The sequence below is a fragment of the Pelobates fuscus genome, chromosome 3 (genome assembly GCF_036172605.1).
Source record: "Pelobates fuscus isolate aPelFus1 chromosome 3, aPelFus1.pri, whole genome shotgun sequence".
Lineage (NCBI taxonomy): Eukaryota > Metazoa > Chordata > Amphibia > Anura > Pelobatidae > Pelobates > Pelobates fuscus.
In genome coordinates this window covers 394,995,556-395,015,102 of record NC_086319.1, presented here as the reverse complement: position 1 = coordinate 395,015,102, position 19,547 = coordinate 394,995,556, and the positions used below count along the sequence as shown (strand labels likewise).

Below are 19,547 nucleotides of genomic sequence, written 5' to 3'. Positions count from 1 at the left end.
ACTCTATCCACTACTCATTCTTCCATCTCCCCACCACCATATCTATATCCTTTATATGCTTCCTCCCTTCTTATTCCTTACCAATTTCCTCCACCCATAGACAACTCTGCCTCTACCTGACAACATTATATTTTGAAGGAAAGTTGCTCTGGCCACTCTTCCGCCACTTCCCAGGGGGGAATACCACACTAACGAAAAATTATTCAGACATGAAAGAACGGTTTTGGGCACTCTCAAGGAAATAGTGCGGTCCTGACCCAGATTCCCATGGAAGTAAGACACCTGTAAAGGAGGTGGCTGTCCCTCATGTTTTTTTTCTTCACTAAGTTCCCAGAAATCTCATGAAAGGAACTTGACTCATTAGAACAAAACATGAACAATCAATTCACAACTCTCTACAGAGGGGGGTCAGCAAGAGAACTGTAAATAGAAAGACAAATACCCCTCAATCTCACACAGAAATAGGTGAGGAAACCTCTTCTACTGCTCCTCATGGTTGTTTTGAACAGATGAAAGAAGAAACAAGACACCTTTCAACAGAGCATGCAGTAGCTTTACCAGATCCTGACTCCACTCTGTTTGCGGATAAAGAGGAAAGGTACCATACTGGATTTGCCGTTGCTACAGAAGATCAGGTACGTCAAGCATCTTCACTTTCCTCACTCACATCTGCTCAAGACGCTGAATTGACAGCCTTCTCAGTGGCATACAAAATGCCTGAAGGAATATATGCCAATATCTACACTGACTCAAGATATGCCCTGGGTGCAGCACATTATTTTGGATCAATCTGGAAGATAAGAAGCACCACTCAGCTGACTAAAAGCTGCCAACCTGTCAGGATCGGGACAGGGATCCAACACGCAGAGTACAAAGAGTGGAAAGGTACGTATACCGGGCCTTAGAATGGCCGGACTAACGTACCGAGAGTAAAGAATAGTCAGAGGCAAGCCGAGGTCGAGGGAACGAGAAGACAGATAAGCGAGAGACAAGCCGGGTCAAGGGATAACAGAGAAACAGGGAAGTACAACGAGCCGAGTCAAAACCAAAAGAGCAAACTAGAATACCAGAGCACTGAGTGACTAGACAAGCTAGAACCACGACAGGGCAATGAGCTGAAGAAAGGAGTAAGCTTAAATACCCTGGTTCTGGATGGAAATCACGCCTCTGAAAAGTACCGATTGGATATCGGACACTTGAGTGACAGATTGCTCGTGCTAGCGTCATGACGTCACGTATTGAGCGTCCTACTAGAAAAGGACGTGGATTCCTCGCGGCCGGTGTTTAAGTGACTGGATGAACCGCGAGGAACGGAGGAGACAGCTCGCCTGGACGGATACACCACCAAGTCTCTACCTCCCTTAGAGGTAGAGGCCTCAGGTACCCTGACAGTACCCCCCCTCTCAGATACGCCCACCGGGCGGAATGAACCGGGGCGAGATGGGAAGCGAAGGTGAAATGCTCTGCGAAGGCGAGAAGCATGGACGTCCTCCTGAGGTACCCAACTCCTCTCCTCAGGACCATATCCCCTCCAGTTGACCAGATATTGCAATTTTCCTCTTGAAATTCTGGAGTCAATGATGGAGCTGACCTCGTACTCCTCCCGACCCTCCACCTGAACAGGACGAGGCGAGGAGACCTTAGAGGAGAATTTGTTGCAAATGAGGGGTTTCAACAAGGAGACATGAAAAGAGTTAGGAATGCGTAAGGCAGGTGGCAGAGCAAGGCGATACGCAACCGGATTGATACGAGTGAGAACCCTGTAAGGACCTATGTAACGAGGAGCAAATTTCATGGACGGAACTTTTAGGCGAATATTCTTAGTACTCAACCATACCCTATCCCCAGGAACAAAAACAGGAGCCGCTCTTCTATGTTTGTCAGCGTGTTTCTTGAACAGCGAGGAACTATGTAATAGAATTTGTCGAGTTTGATCCCATAATTTCTTCAGGTTGGCGACATGATCATCAACCGACGGTATCCCCTGAGAAGAGGAAACCGAAGGAAAAATCGAAGGATGAAAGCCATAGTTCATGAAGAAAGGGCTAGAGCGAGTTGAATCGCAAACAAGGTTATTGTGTGCGAACTCCGCCCAAGGAATCAGACCGACCCAATCGTCCTGGTGTTCGGAAACAAAGCAACGCAGATACTGTTCGATCTTTTGATTAGTACGTTCAGCAGCTCCGTTAGACTGAGGGTGATAGGCAGAGGAAAAGTTCAATTTGATGCCCATTTGAGAACAAAAGGATCTCCAGAAACGTGAGACAAATTGAGAACCTCTATCAGAAACAATCTCTGAAGGGATCCCATGTAGGCGAAAAACTTCTCTCGCAAAAATCTCCGCCAATTCAGGGGAAGTCGGAAGTTTAGGTAATGGCACGAAATGGGCCATCTTGGTAAATCTATCCACCACCGTGAGAATAACAGTCTGTCTTTTGGAAGCAGGCAAATCAACGATAAAGTCAATGGACAAACAGGACCAAGGTTTCTCAGGAATGTCCAAGGGGTGTAACAGGCCACATGGGGATGCATGAGATAGTTTAGTCTTGGCACAAGTCTCACAAGCTGCGACGAACTCCTCAATATCCTTACGAAGTGAAGGCCACCAGAAATCTTTGGATATCAGAGAGTACGTCTTGCGAATACCAGGATGACCAGCTATTTTACTTTCATGAAAACATTGTAAGAGCTCCAGTTGAAGTTCAGGAGGAACAAAGTTTCTTCCCTCAGGAGTGTTTCCGGGAGCTAGATGTTGTGACTTCAAGATCTGGTCAAGTAGCGGGGAATGAATTTTGAGACTGGTATTAGCAATAATATTGCATTTAGGTACAATGGAAGACAAAAGTGGTTCAACTGAAGCAGAGGGTTCATATTGGCGAGATAGCGCATCGGCTTTAGAGTTCTTTGACCCAGGTCTGTAAGTCAGAACGTAATTGAAATGGGTAAGAAACAACGACCAACGAGCCTGCCTGGAGGACAGACGCTTGGCCTCTCCGATATAAGACAAGTTTTTGTGGTCTGTCAGGATGGTAACAGGATGTAATGTACCCTCCAATAAATGTCTCCATTCTTTCAAAGCCTTGATAACCGCTAGTAATTCTCTGTCACCAATGTCATACCTGCTTTCAGTACCGGTCAATTTTTTAGAGAAAAATCCACATGGATGTAATGGTTTATCAACACCCAACCTTTGAGATAGAACAGCACCTAAACCAGTCTCTGATGCGTCTACCTCGAGCAAAAATGGCAGAGAAGTGTCAGGGTGAACTAAAATTGGAGCGGAAGCGAAAAGCTCCTTGAGAGTCTTGAACGCAAGGAGAGCTTCAGTAGTCCAATTCTTAGTGTCAGCCCCCTGTTTGGTCATGTTAGTGATAGGTGCAATAATGGAAGAATAGCCCTTAATAAAGCGCCTATAATAATTGGAAAAACCAATAAATCTCTGTATGGCTTTAAGACCTGTGGGTAAAGGCCACTCTAGAATGGATTGGAGCTTATCCGGATCCATCTTAAATCCCTCCCCAGAGATCACATAGCCGAGAAAGGTTACCTGGGTTTGATCAAAGCTACATTTCTCCAACTTGCAGTACAAGCCATGCTGGAGAAGCTTGTGCAAAACCCTCCTGACTTGTTTGTGATGAATCTCAATGTCACTAGAATGAATGAGTATATCATCTAGGTATACAATGACGCACTCTTGCTGAAATTCCCTAAGAACCTCATTAATCAGATCTTGGAATACTGCTGGTGCATTGCATAACCCAAAAGGCATGACGGTATATTCATAGTGGCCATATCGAGTATTGAATGCCGTCATCCACTCATGTCCCTGCTGGATTCTCACCAAGTTATATGCCCCTCTGAGGTCTAACTTGGTGAAAATTGTAGAGCCCTTCAAACGATCGAAGAGTTCGGTGATCAAGGGAATCGGGTAGGCATTTTTAATGGTTATCTTATTCAGGCCTCGATAATCAATGCAAGGTCTCAAAGAACCATCTTTCTTTTTAACAAAAAAAAATCCAGCCCCGGCAGGGGAGGAGGACCTCCTGATGAATCCCTTGTCTAAATTCTCGTGAATATATTCCTCTAGGACTGAGTTCTCCTTTATAGATAATGGGTATACATGACCTCTGGGAGGCATGGTACCAGGGAGTAGGTTAATTTTGCAATCGAAGGACCTGTGTGGGGGTAAGGTATCGGCTTTCTTTTTGTCAAATACTGCCTTTAAATCTAGATACTGAGGCGGAATTTGTGTCTCTGTAGGATTGTCAGAGGTATTCGATGTATTAGTTAATCCAAGAGGTAAGACCTTCCGCAAGCATTTTTCTTGACAATTCTCTCCCCATGAAACTATTTCCCCTGATTCCCAATTAATAATAGGGTTGTGTCTCCTCAGCCAGGAGTACCCCAGAACTATGGGAATAGACGGAGAAGAAATGAGCATCAAGGATATATCCTCTTTATGCAGGATGCCAACAGTCAAGTTAATCGGTATGGTCTCATGAAAAATAACAGGCTCAAGTAACGGTCTACCATCGATGGCCTCAACAGCCAGAGGTGTCTCTTTTAACTGGGATGGAATAGCATGCTTGGCAGCAAAACCCTGATCTATAAAGCTCTCAGCAGCTCCAGAATCAATTAGTGCCATAGTCTTAACTACTCCCTTCTCCCACTTTAAAGAAACGGGTAACACAAGCCTGAGCTCCTTATAGTTGTGAATAGAGGACAAAGTAGAAACACCCAAGGCCTGTCCTCTAGAGGAACTTAGGTGCGAGCGTTTCCCGAACGATTGGGACAATTTAGGCGTAAATGACCCCTGACTCCACAATACATACATAAACCCTCCCTTCTCCTGTACTGTCTCTCCCTTTCAGTGAGATGAGTACTGCCTATCTGCATAGGTTCAGGAATACGTAAGTCTTCGAACTCAGAGATTTGAAAGGTAGGCGCTAGTTTAAAGGAGGGTCTACGGGTCCTATCTCGAGTGTTCTGCCTCTCTCTTAAGCGTTCATCAATACGAGATATAAAAGAAATTAAATCCTCCAAATTTTCAGGGAGTTCTCTAGTAGCGACCTCGTCAAGAATTACATCTGATAACCCATTCAGAAACACATCTATATAAGCCTGTTCGTTCCACTTAACTTCTGCCGCCAAGGATCTGAACTCTAGTGCATAATCCACAAGTGTTCGATTGTCCTGTTTAAGGCGCAACATTAATCTAGCTGCATTGACCTTTCTGCCAGGAGGGTCAAAAGTTCTTCTAAACGCAGCTACAAAGGCATTATAATTATAGACGAGTGGATTATCATTCTCCCATAAAGGATTGGCCCATCTCAAAGCTTTTTCAATGAGCAGAGTAATAATAAATCCAACCTTTGCTCTATCTGTAGGATAAGAGCGGGGTTGTAGTTCGAAATGGATGCTAATCTGGTTTAGAAAGCCACGACACTTCTCCGGTGACCCGCCATAACGTACTGGTGGGGTAATACGGGAAGAAGCACCTACAGTGGCTACCTCTAGACCTGAGACTGCAGGAGAGATAGAAGGAGTACGTGTCTCCTCAGGTGGATTACTAGCACGAGACAAAAGTGCCTGTAGTGCCAAAGCCATCTGATCCATCCTATGTTCCATGGCGTCAAACCTGGGATCCGAAGAACCAAGCTGACTGTTTGTACCTGCAGGATCCATTGGCCCTGTCGTAATGTCAGGATCGGGACAGGGATCCAACACGCAGAGTACAAAGAGTGGAAAGGTACGTATACCGGGCCTTAGAATGGCCGGACTAACGTACCGAGAGTAAAGAATAGTCAGAGGCAAGCCGAGGTCGAGGGAACGAGAAGACAGATAAGCGAGAGACAAGCCGGGTCAAGGGATAACAGAGAAACAGGGAAGTACAACGAGCCGAGTCAAAACCAAAAGAGCAAACTAGAATACCAGAGCACTGAGTGACTAGACAAGCTAGAACCACGACAGGGCAATGAGCTGAAGAAAGGAGTAAGCTTAAATACCCTGGTTCTGGATGGAAATCACGCCTCTGAAAAGTACCGATTGGATATCGGACACTTGAGTGACAGATTGCTCGTGCTAGCGTCATGACGTCACGTATTGAGCGTCCTACTAGAAAAGGACGTGGATTCCTCGCGGCCGGTGTTTAAGTGACTGGATGAACCGCGAGGAACGGAGGAGACAGCTCGCCTGGACGGATACACCACCAAGTCTCTACCTCCCTTAGAGGTAGAGGCCTCAGGTACCCTGACACAACCAAGCCACAAGTGCACCAAGGGAAGTGGACAGAATGGTGTCCGCTAAAGAAACTTCTATACTCACCATGTAGATCCTACCTACAGATCTCAAGCTTCTGAAAGAATGACAAGCAGCTGCTGACCCTGAAGAAATACAAAGCTGGAAAAACAGAAAGGGGCAACCCTTGAAGACGGTCTGTACTCCAACACTCTCAAGCTCTGTTTACCCAAAAAAAAACATGTACTGGGCAGTGAGCCCATGGAACTTTATACCTATCCAAGACCCTCATGAACTCTTTGATCTCTAAATACTCTAAAGCACCTAGCTAACTCTCAATATCCCTTTCAAGAATCCAGGTGACAAAGAGCTGCTGGGTCAAATATGCACTAGTCATAATAGACATTTTGTCAGGATGGCCAGAAGCCTAGCCGGTCATCAATGTGACAACCAAGACCATATACCCAATAGTGCATTGTGAAAGTTGCAGAGATCACTCAGTGGATTCATTGTTCCAGATTCAAGACTCTCTCTCTCTCTCTCTGCAACATGAGAAGTAACATTTGTTGATTTTGACACACTTTTGACTCTAAAGAAAAAAATGACTTGTTAAAAAAATAATAAAAAAAGATACCAACAAGTAGGTGTTTGATGGCCATAATAATGCCTGACCACCTGCCATCGATGGAAAGCCGAGGACCCCAAAAGGAGACCTCGTGAAGCTAAAGAGATCCAAACGCCAAGCTCCCTCAGGATTATTTGCCCATCCTGAGTTTGTGGTGATATTAATATTGACTAAATGATCCGAGTCCACCTACGCTGATGTAGCGTGGGACAGGTTTAATACTACAATGCATAAGCAAATGCGCCCTAGCCAAGGTTATTATGTCCATACACATAATACATGACAAGGTACTCTTGACACACCACATTCATGCTTCAGAACATAAAGAGGAGCACCCCTCTAAAGGGAAAGTTTGACACATATATATATATATATATTGATGCCATAGGTGTGCCAAGGGGGGTACCAGATGATTTTGCAGTAAAAGGAAAGTTTGAGTCCATTTTCCCAACCGTCACTGCTAATAATAATAATATTTTGATTTGCATTTATTATATCTATTGTAACCAACAACGTTTACCTGTCACCATGACTTGTTGTGCCTATATTCCAGATAACACAGGTCCATATGGTAATGTAAGCTTGTCTATTTATGATGTCCCTCTGAAGAACTAAGAAGACTTTAAGAACCGTTACTTCATAGGGTTTTGTGCCTTTGGGCTAACCTGTCCTCTGAAACTAACCAATAAAGTTTTTATCTCTTAGAATTTAACATTTCATAGGGGGGACTGATGTAGAATTATTAAAAAATCTTTATTGTACTTGTATTGAATTATTGCACTAACTCCATTTTAACCTGATGCTGTGACAAATCCTCCATTTTGTCCTCATAACCTGACTTCTCCATATGAAAACTACATTACATGACAGAATTGCTCAGCACATCTAACACAATAGACAAAGACTGTATTTTTCCATAAAGATATGACTAACCCAGGAACTGCTGAATTTCCCCTAACTCGCAACATAGTATAAATTGAAGGCCATGAGAACACTGTAGTAATGAAATGTTCTATTCATAAGAGACCTTGCACCTGACCACGAGATCTGACATCACCGACCGTGTAAAATGACGCTCAAGACCCCCTTGTCCCCACCCGTGTCCAAAATAATACCACCTCTTGGTGGGTGGACACGAAGCTAACCACTTAGTTTTTGATCCAATTAATAATATTGATGGGTGGACACTGATATAGTCACATAACATTTAATCCAATTAATGATGTTTATTTGTTATTATCTGATATTCAATGATGATGTAATTTTGCCTTTAAAAAGGTCTGCATAACTGTTTTCCAACTAGATGGCATTAAATTTTCTGAAGTGCTTTTAACCTGAACTCCATGTGTCAGTGTGAGCTTACTTCTGCGTATACGCAATTTAATCATCTCAGATTTGGACAGGAACAGATAGACATTTAAACATATTTGTTATTTCTAAATTAATCTACATCAATTGTATATACAGAGAGAGGACAGACTGAGCTATCTATCACTGTATATACAGAGAGAGGACAGACTGAGCTATCTATCGCTGTATATACAGAGAGAGGACAAACTGAGCTATCTATCACTGTATATACAGAGAGAGGACAGACTGAGCAATCTATCGCTGTATATACAGAGAGAGGACAGACTGAGCTATCTATCGCTGTATATACAGAGAGAGGACAGACTGAGCTATCTATCGCTGTATATACAGAGAGAGGACAGACTGTGCTATCTATCGCTGTATATACAGAGAGAGGACAGACTGTGCTATCTATCGCTGTATATACAGAGAGAGGACAGACTGAGCTATCTATCGCTGTATATACAGATAGAGGACAAACTGAGCTATGTATCGCTGTATATACAGAGAGAGGACAGACTGAGCTATCTATCACTGTATATACAGAGAGAGGACAGACTGAGCTATCTATCGCTGTATATACAGAGAGAGGACAGACTGAGCTATCTATCGCTGTATATACAGAGAGAGGACAGACTGAGCTATCTATCGCTGTATATACAGAGAGAGGACAGACTGAGCTACAGAGAGCTACAGAGAGAGGACAGACTGAGCTATCTATCACTGTATATACAGAGAGAGGACAGACTGAGCTATCTATCGCTGTATATACAGAGAGAGGACAGACTGAGCTATCTATCACTGTATATACAGAGAGAGGACAGACTGAGCTATCTATCGCTGTATATACAGAGAGAGGACAGACAGAGCTATCTATCACTGTATATACAGAGAGAGGACAGACTGAGCTATCTATCACTGTATATACAGAGAGAGGACAGACTGAGCTATCTATCACTCTATATACAGAGAGAGGACAGACTGAGCTATCTGTCACTGTATTTACAGAGAGAGGACAGACTGAGCTATCAGTCACTGTATATACAGAGAGAGGATAGACTGAGCTATCAGTCACTGTATATACAGAGAGAGGACAGACTGAGCTATCACTGTATATACAGAGAGAGGACAGACTGAGCTATCACTGTATATACAGAGAGAGGACAGACTGAGCTATCTGTCACTGTATATACAGAGAGAGGACAGACTGAGCTATCAGTCACTGTATATACAGAGAGAGGATAGACTGAGCTATCAGTCACTGTATATACAGAGAGAGGACAGACTGAGCTATCTATCACTATATATACAGAGAGAGGACAGACTGAGCTATCTATCACTATATATACAGAGAGAGGACAGACTGAGCTATCTATCTATCTATCTATCTAAATAGCTCAGTCTGTCCTCTCTCTGTATATACAGTGATAGATGGCTCAGTCTGTCCTCTCTCTGTATATACAGTGATAGATAGCTCAGTCTGTCCTCTCTCTGTATATACAGTGATAGATAGCTCAGTCTGTCCTCTCTCTGTATATACAGCAATAGATAGCTCTGTCTGTCCTCTCTCTGTATATACAGTGATAGATAGCTCAGTCTGTCCTCTCTCTGTATATACAGTGATAGATAGCTCAGTCTGTCCTCTCTCTGTATATACAGCAATAGATAGCTCAGTCTGTCCTCTCTCTGTATATACAGTGATAGATGGCTCAGTCTGTCCTCTCTCTGTATATACAGTGATAGATAGCTCAGTCTGTCCTCTCTCTGTATATACAGCGATAGATAGCTCAGTCTGTCCTCTCTCTGTATATACAGCGATAGATAGCTCAGTCTGTCCTCTCTCTGTATATACAGCGATAGATAGCTCAGTCTGTCCTCTCTCTGTATATACAGGCGATAGATAGCTCAGTCTGTCCTCTCTCTGTATATACAGTGATAGATAGCTCAGTCTGTCCTCTCTCTGTATATACAGAGATAGATAGCTCAGTCTGTCCTCTCTCTGTATATACAGTGATAGATAGCTCAGTCTGTCCTCTCTCTGTATATACAGCGATAGATAGCTCAGTCTGTCCTCTCTCTGTATATACAGTGATAGATAGCTCAGTCTGTCCTCTCTCTGTATATACAGCGATAGATAGCTCAGTCTGTCCTCTCTCTGTATATACAGCGATAGATAGCTCAGTCTGTCCTCTCTCTGTATATACAGCGACAGATATCTCAGTCTGCCCTCTCTCTGTATATACAGCGATAGATAGCTCAGTCTGTCCTCTCTCTGTATATACAGTGATAGATAGCTCAGTCTGTCCTCTCTCTGTATATGCAGTGATAGATAGCTCAGTCTGTCCTCTCTCTGTGTATACAGTGATAGATAGCTCAGTCTGTCCTCTCTCTGTATATACAGCAATAGATAGCTCTGTCTGTCCTCTCTCTGTATATACAGTGATAGATAACTCAGTCTGTCCTCTCTCTGTATATACAGTGATAGATAGCTCAGTCTGTCCTCTCTCTGTATATACAGTGATAGATAGCTCAGTCTGTCCTCTCTCTGTATATACAGAAATAGATAGTTCTATCTGTCCTCTCTCTGTATATACAGTGATAGATAGCTCAGTCTGTCCTCTCTCTGTATATACACTGACTGATAGCTCAGTCTGTCCTCTCTCTGTATATACAGCGATAGATAGCTCAGTCTGTCCTCTCTCTGTGTATACAGTGATAGATAGCTCAGTCTGTCCTCTCTCTGTATATACAGCGATAGATAGCTCAGTCTGTCCTCTCTCTGTATATACAGTGATAGATATCTCGGTCTGCCCTCTCTCTGTATATTAAGCGATAGATAGCTCAGTCTGTCCTCCCTCTGTATATACAGTGATAGATAGCTCAGTCTGTCCTCTCTCTGTATATACAGCGATAGATAGCTCAGTATGTCCTCTCTCTGTATATACAGTGATATATAGCTCAGTCTGTCCTCTCTCTGTATATACAGTGATAGATAGCTCAGTCTGTCCTCTCTCTGTATATACAGTGATAGATAGCTCAGTCTGTCCTCTCTCTGTATATACAGCAATAGATAGCTCAGTCTGTCCTCTCTCTGTATATACAGTGACAGATAGCTCAGTCTGTCCTCTCTCTGTATATACAGTGATAGATAGCTCAGTCTGTCCTCTCTCTGTATATACAGCAATAGATAGCTCAGTCTGTCCTCTCTCTGTATATACAGTGATAGATAGCTCAGTCTGTCCTCTCTCTGTATATACAGTGATAGATAGCTCAGTCTGTCCTCACTCTGTATATACAGCGATAGATAGCTCAGTCTGTCCTCTCTCTGTATATACAGCGATAGATAGCTCAGTCTGTCCTCTCTCTGTATATACAGCGACAGATATCTCAGTCTGCCCTCTCTCTGTATATACAGCGATAGATAGCTCAGTCTGTCCTCTCTCTGTATATACAGTGATAGATAGCTCAGTCTGTCCTCTCTCTGTATATGCAGTGATAGATAGCTCAGTCTGTCCTCTCTCTGTGTATACAGTGATAGATAGCTCAGTCTGTCCTCTCTCTGTATATACAGCAATAGATAGCTCTGTCTGTCCTCTCTCTGTATATACAGTGATAGATAACTCAGTCTGTCCTCTCTCTGTATATACAGTGATAGATAGCTCAGTCTGTCCTCTCTCTGTATATACAGTGATAGATAGCTCAGTCTGTCCTCTCTCTGTATATACAGAAATAGATAGCTCTATCTGTCCTCTCTCTGTATATACAGTGATAGATAGCTCAGTCTGTCCTCTCTCTGTATATACAGCGATAGATAGCTCAGTCTGTCCTCTCTCTGTATATACAGTGATAGATAGCTCAGTCTGTCCTCTCTCTGTGTATACAGTGATAGATAGCTCAGTCTGTCCTCTCTCTGTATATACAGTGATAGATAGCTCAGTCTGTCCTCTCTCTGTGTATACAGCGATAGATAGCTCAGTCTGTCCTCTCTCTGTATATACAGTGATAGATAACTCAGTCTGACCTCTCTCTGTATATACAGTGATTGATAGCTCAGTCTGTCCTCTCTCTGTATATATCTACCGGTCAGACAGAATAGAAAAAAACAATGAGATAAAACTAGGATTAATATTCAGTATACAATACACACAACACATGTCTCTAGTAAATGTAACACCTATAACTTAATATATGGGGTTAACCATATTGACAGAGATGGATTTTGGAATAACATGTGCCAATGTTCCCTCCTGCAGTCTGCCCGGAGGAAATATTCATATTTCTGCATAAATATTCAGATAAATATAGAGTCGCCTATTTTTAGGTACTTGTTCCTTTGTCCATCTGTAGAAAGAAACCTGCAGATTCTGAGCGAAGCAGTGAGAGTGGGGATGAGTTTTGCTGAGGTTAACAAAAACAAAAAAAGCAAAGAGTAATGGAGGAAGGAAAAGTAAGACTGCCGTAGAAGACAGATCCACAAGCATAGAACAAACAGCAGAGAAGAGTGGGGATATATTTACTGAAATAGGTGATGGAGAGGAAGCGACAGGAAGTAGAACTGAAACAAAATCACTCGTTTTCAAGGTCACTGCATCCAAAAATAAACACTTTAATTGTTAGTATTCTCTAATTACTAAGAATGAGCAATAAACAATCCTATAAGAATCTATAATTTAAAGGAACACTATAGTCACCTAAATTACTTTAGCTAAATAAAGCAGCTTTAGTGTATAGATCATTCCCCTGCAATTTCACTGCTCAATTCACTGTCATTTAGGAGTTAAATCACTTTGTTTCTGTTTATGCAGCCCCAGCCACACCTCCCCTGGCTGTGATTGACAGAGCCTGCATGGAAAAAACAACTGGTTTCACTTTCAAACAGATGTAATTTACCTTAAATAATTGTATCTCAATCTCTAAATTGAACTTTAATCACATACAGGAGTCTCTTGCAGGGTCTAGCAAGCTATTAACATAGCAGGGGATAAGAAAATCTTAATTAAACAGAACTTGCAATAGTTACATCGTTACATAGTTACATAGCTGAAAAGAGACTTGTGTCCATCAAGTTCAGCCTTCCTCACATATGTTTTTTGCTGTTGATCCAAAAGAAGGCAAAAAAACCCAGTTTGAAGTAATAGGGCTCTCTTTACAGGAAGTGTTTATGGAAGGCTGTGCAAGTCACATGCATGGAGGTGTGACTAGGGTTCATAAACAAAGGGATTTAACTCCTAAATGGCAGAGGATTGAGCAGTGAGGCCGCAGGGGCATGTTCTATACACCAAAACTGCTTCATTAAGCTAAAGTTGTTCAGGTGACTATAGTGTCCCTTTAATATAACAGATTGAATCACATTATCGTATAAAATCTTTAACGATATAAAAAGAACAACAATAAGCCTTCTAGTTCACGGTCAGGTGAAGACGAGTGGGTTGTCATCCTATGATATAGATCTTTTAATAGTCATTTGATAGCAATGTGTAAAGGTATAACAAATGATATAGTGATAGAGTATGAAAAAGCCCTCCACAGAACACCAAAAATGACACTTTTTAACATAAGCACTCCAATAATGCCCCGATTCAACTGAACGGTACGGTTTGGGTCAGTACAGTCTGGTACGCTATTTTGAGTGTTTCCATTATGAAAGTGGCCCATACAAACAAACCGCACCATTCCTGGGCCCCCTTCAGATGTAGGTCCATAGGGAATGGTATGGTACGGTTAGGGCGGAGCTACTGGCGTCACACTATACAATGCATTGATTGGTGGACAGGCAAACGTCAATGCTTTTGACAAATGACACGCTATGCATTTGGCCTAAATCCGGCATACCCCTTGGTCGTCCGACTTGCAGTGGAAACGCTCACCTGAATAGGCTGGAGCATATTAACCCTTTCCGAGCCGTATCGACCCAAACCATACCGCTCAGTAGAAACGAGGCATTAGTTATCTAGCAGTCATGTTGATTGGCCTATCACTTTGTAACTCAATGGGTGCTCTCACTGACTCTCTTATTGGCTGTCGCAGCACTGGTATTGCCTGTTCTATCTCTCTCGTAGGCTTACATAATATTTATATTGATTGAACCAACCCTCTTATTGAAACATAGAAACATAGAATGTGACGGCAGATAAGAACCATTCGGCCCATCTAGTCTGCCCAGTTTTCTAAATACTTTCATTAGTCCCTGGCCTTATCTTATAGTTAGGATAGCCTTATGCCTACCCCACGCATGCTTAAACTCCTTTACTGTGTTAACCTCTACCACTTCAGATGGAAGGCTATTCCATGCATCCACTACCCTCTCAGTAAAGTAATACTTCCTGTTATTATTTTTAAACCTTTGCCCCTGTAATTTAAGACTATGTCCTCTTGTTGTGGTAGTTTTTCTTCTTTTAAATATAGTCTCCTCCTTTACTGTGTTGATTCCCTTTATGTATTTAAATGTTTCTATCATATCCCCCCTGTCTCGTCTTTCCTCCAAGCTATACATGTTAAGATCCTTTAACCTTTCCTGGTAAGTTTTATCCTGCAATCCATGAACCAGTTTAGTAGCCCTTCTTTGAACTCTCTCTAAGGTATCAATATCCTTCTGAAGATATGGTCTCCAGTACTGTGTACAGTACTCCAAGTGAGGTCTCACCAGTGTTCTGTACAATGGCATGAGCACTTCCCTCTTTCTACTGCTAATACCTCTCCCTATACAACCAAGCATTCTGCTAGCATTTCCTGCTGCTCTATTACATTGTCTGCCTACCTTTAAGTCATCAGAAATAATCACCCCTAAATCCCTTTCCTCAGATGTTGAGGTTAGGAGTCTATCAAATATTCTGTACTCTGCCCTTGGGTTTTTACGTCCAAGATCCACATTAAATGTCAGTTGCCACAACTCTGACCATTTTTCTAGTTTACCTAAATCATTTGCCATTTGGCTTATCCCTCCTGGAACATCAACCCTGTTACATATCTTAGTATCATCCGCAAAAAGACACACCTTACCATCAAGACCTTCTGCAATATCACTAATAAAAATATTAAAGAGAATGGGTCCAAGTACAGATCCCTGAGGTACCCCACTGGTGACAAGCCCAAGCTTCGAATATACTCCATTGACTACAACCCTCTGTTGCCTGTCACTCAGCCACTGCCTTACCCATTCAACAATATTGGAATCCAAACTCAAAGATTGTAGTTTATTGATAAGCCTTCTATGTGCAACAGTGTCAAAAGCCTTACTGAAATCTAGGTAAGCAATGTCTACTGCACCACCCTGATCTATAATTTTAGTTACCCAATCAAAAAAATCAATAAGATTAGTTTGGCATGATCTCCCTGAAGTAAACCCATGTTGTCTCTGATCTTGAAATCCATGTGTTTTTAGATGTTCAACAATCCTATCATTTAACATGGTTTCCATCACTTTCCCCACTACTGAAGTAAGGCTTACTGGCCTATAGTTGCCCGACTCCCTATTACCCTTCTTGTGAATGGGCACAACATTCGCTAACTTCCAATCTTCTGGGACTACTCCTGTTATCAATGATTGGTTGGTATTGTTCTGAATTGTTCCCTATTTCTTATATTGCCTAGGCTAGTACTTTAATTAGTTGTCCCATCACCTTTATTGACTGCCTCTGAATTGATTATTTTAGTAATATGAAATAGAAAATATATACAAAATCAATAAATAATATAATTTAATAAGTTGACATAAATGTAATAACCCAAATACATGTTTTGATATAAATGTCTTATACTGGACCCATCTGAACAAAATTTCTGTTGCCCAAATTTGCAGGCAGACAATTGCCTAATTATTATTGTATTTAAGTGTTTGGTTGTGCATTCTTTGTTTGGTCCCAGATTTCAGCCATTCAGCATTCACTCTTTCATGAATTAGCGATTTCCTGACTGAGCCTTTAATCCATGCAAACTTTTTATTTTAACTAATATCAGCTGATGACAATTTTCCTTTAAATCCATCTGGGTTATCAAGTCTGAAATCAGATAGAGGTATTTATATGATTCATACAATCTTGTTCAGCACCATGGAGAGGGGCAGAGCAAAAATAAACAGGAGTCAGAGGAGAGAGAGCCATAGTCTGAAAATACCAGAAAGATAGATTTGGATTTTAACTCCTATGAACTCCAGCCAGCCTGTAGCACTAATATAATGAGAAAGCAGCATTAACTAATACAGATGATCATTGGAGGTTTATTTACTAACTTTATAATTTGCAAAATTCAAGTAAAATCACTGAATTCAGTGATTGTGCAAGTTTGGCTGTTGTTTCTAAAATCTGTCAATTCTCAGAGAGATTCAACTATTTCAGTTTTCTATCTGTCCAGATAACAAAGAAATTCTGCTTCTGTTTTGAAACAAGTTCACGTGTATAGTGGTAAGTGCATATTAGAGGGACAGTATACCCACTGGTGTGCAGATTAAAATGACATTGCACCCTGAGATTTGCAGCTTAGAATGACAGTATACCCAGAGATTTTCAGATTAAAGTGACAGTAAAGCCAGAGATTTTCACTTACATAATTGACTTGTCAAAAAAAAAAAAAAAAAATTGGCCAGAACGAATTTTGATTGTAGCTTTTATGTAAACTAATGTCTTAGAGTCATGCATAAGTCCTTTTTTTAGCAATACAACAGTAGATAGGTCTGTGCACATGTCAGGAATGTGGCGCAAGGCAGATTTATAGAAGAAGAATCACTGTTTCTTCTGTTCTGTCTGTGAGAGAAGTTTACATTGTTGCACTCAGGAAGTCCTTACTGTGAGCACCTTATAATTTGTGTATGTACATATCTTTTTTATTTTTTTTATTAACAGACATATTTCTGGAATGACACAGAACTCAAACACGTTTGTGTTTGTTTTTAAATGGAATCTAATAGAAAAGGATTTACCTTCCATGGGACTGTTTGCATCCATTCGATTTGCAAAGACAATGTCTACATATTCCAGCTGAAGGCGTTCAAGGGAACCTCTGAGACCTGGACCAGACAAAAACATAACAGAATAATAGCTTAAAACAGGGAGACAAGGGACAAGAATGGAGACGAAAAAAAAAAAGAACATGAATTTAGGGGATGAATAATAAATGACATTGCTACCATCAACCCTTCAAGCTAATCAATGATTTTAGTTATTGAATAGACATGCTGCAGTTGGTCCTCATCTACTGTGATACTGCATTCCGCGAGCAGATTGGTTTGGACCGGACCCAAGAGTTTTAAGTGCCCATTTACCAAAGATGGGCATCTTGGAACAAGGAAGGCTTCTGTTACAATGAGATGTGGGCAGGTGGGATCTAATGGAATTAGGAGGGTTCCTAAAATAAGGAAAATAAAATAACAAAAAAATGCCTAATTTACAGTGAGAAACACCGCTGCTTAAATGATGACAAGGTGATCTAGAACGAAGATGGCCAGTACTTAATCAGAGAGAGCCCCTGCTAGAATAAAGAGAACATTTAGTAAAATTTAGAGGATTGGTACTAAAATGAACAACTTACCTATGAGAATAAAGAAATACTAGCAATCTAGAAATTCTAAATGTTATAGTGCCCCTACTGTAATTAAACAGACTCTCTTTTAGAATGAGGAGAACTTCTGCAAGCCTGTATTGCAATGCCTAGTTAGAAGTCTTAATTATAATCAAGGGAGCCTGAACTAAATCAGGGTGGTATTGGCGAGTGTAACGGACGCCTTCCGTTGACGGATGCTCCTAGCGCTTCCTGAGGACTCCCAGCACTGCAGACGACACCACAACCACCGCAGACTCCACAACAGCCGTAGCTTAACGGGAGCTGCGCCGTCTTCCTTCCACCCTGAATGAACCTCCAGCATTCAGGACCGTGTGGGAAAGACCTCTCCTCCAAGGAGAGTGTAACAGGAACAAGAACAAGTGATTAAAGCTCAAGGGAGTATGCAGCGCATAGCAATCCCCAGTGTGATATAGCTGTTCCCTCCGATAACGAGACAAGGCTATGTATTGAGGGTCAAGAAGAAGTCTGGTTTAATGACAGGGACTCTGCTTTTATGCAGTGCTCCCCTGCAAGGGAGGCGCCCACAGGCAATTAGGCATTAACCAATCACATATCGGTTACATCCCACATATTCCCTCCCCTCTGCTTGGGAGATAATTACCAGATTTTACTAATTACATGACGTAAAGTCATGATTTTATAAAGGACACGGAGGCGAATATTATGCTTATCTCTTTCTTTATTATACCTCAGCAGCAAAGAGAAGGTATAAGATATTCATAGAAAAAAAAAAAACTCAATAAGAACAGGTTCTCAAAGGGTTAACATAACATTCCACCCTTAACCAATAGGAACAGTCCTCTTGTCCATAACCACCCATGTGACCTTTCCTCTCCCTCTTTCTTTGGTCATGCCGAAGCTGGATCATCATAACTTGAGAAGAACGATTTGGAAACTTTATCCCTTGTAACGAATTCTTCTATGCAACTGGACTGTAGAAGTTATCCGTTTGAACTGTGCTGACAACTGGTCATCTGAAGGTTTCGATATTAGATCTTCAAGCTGAAATGGGATAGAGAAAAGAGGTGGTAAAATATGGTCTCGCAACTGTTTGCCACATTGGTATTGTTTAACTCTATGTATTCGTTATCTGCACAGATTAACTTGTCTGTAGTATGTGCTATGTTATTTAATAAAACTTATGGTACATAATCGACTCGTATTTCGACAAACTCAACCTTACCTGCAATGTCAGGATCTATCGGGTGGGCATACAATTCTGTCTTACAATTGTTGAAATGACATACTTACCGGGTGGGCGAATATTCGCCTCCGTGTCCTTTATAAGATCATGACTTTACGTCATGTAATTAGTAAAATCTGGTAATTTTATTAAAGGACACGGAGGCTCATATTATGCTAGTTCAAAGCTGTGCAATGACCGTCGATGATATGTGGTCTGTAGGGTGAAAATAGTAATCCTTAAAGGTGGACTCACGGGACCAATCCGCTGTCCGCAATAGGTCTTCCAACCTGCATCCCAAAGTGAACGCTTTGGACGCCATAGCTCCCCTGGTGGAGTGTGCGCCATATATGGACGTGTCTATATTAGCGGTGGTCATTATCCACTTCACCCATCGGGCTATTGTTACCGAGGATACTGGTTGGTGTGGCGTGTTGATGGCCAAAAACAGCTCGTGGTGTTTCGGATTTCTAAATGCCTGTGTCCGTTTTTCGTATTCCTTCAGGCAGGCTATTGGACATAGGTTTACGTTATGAGGGAATGCAGGGTATGATATTGATGAAATTGTTGTTTTGGTACGTCTGGATATGTTGAATG

The 19,547-nt window shown here is 41.7% G+C and overlaps 1 protein-coding gene across 4 annotated transcripts in view; it reads right to left on the bottom strand.

Moving 5' to 3' along the window:
- Positions 1–19,547, bottom strand: part of KCNAB3 (potassium voltage-gated channel subfamily A regulatory beta subunit 3) — a 146,998-nt gene that overhangs the window by 21,647 nt on the left and 105,804 nt on the right. For all 4 annotated transcript variants that reach the window (XM_063449699.1, XM_063449700.1, XM_063449698.1 and 1 more), the window contains one exon: positions 17,127–17,213. In XM_063449699.1, coding sequence (XP_063305769.1) covers positions 17,127–17,213 — 87 coding nt within the window. The remainder of the gene's footprint in view (positions 1–17,126; positions 17,214–19,547) is intronic.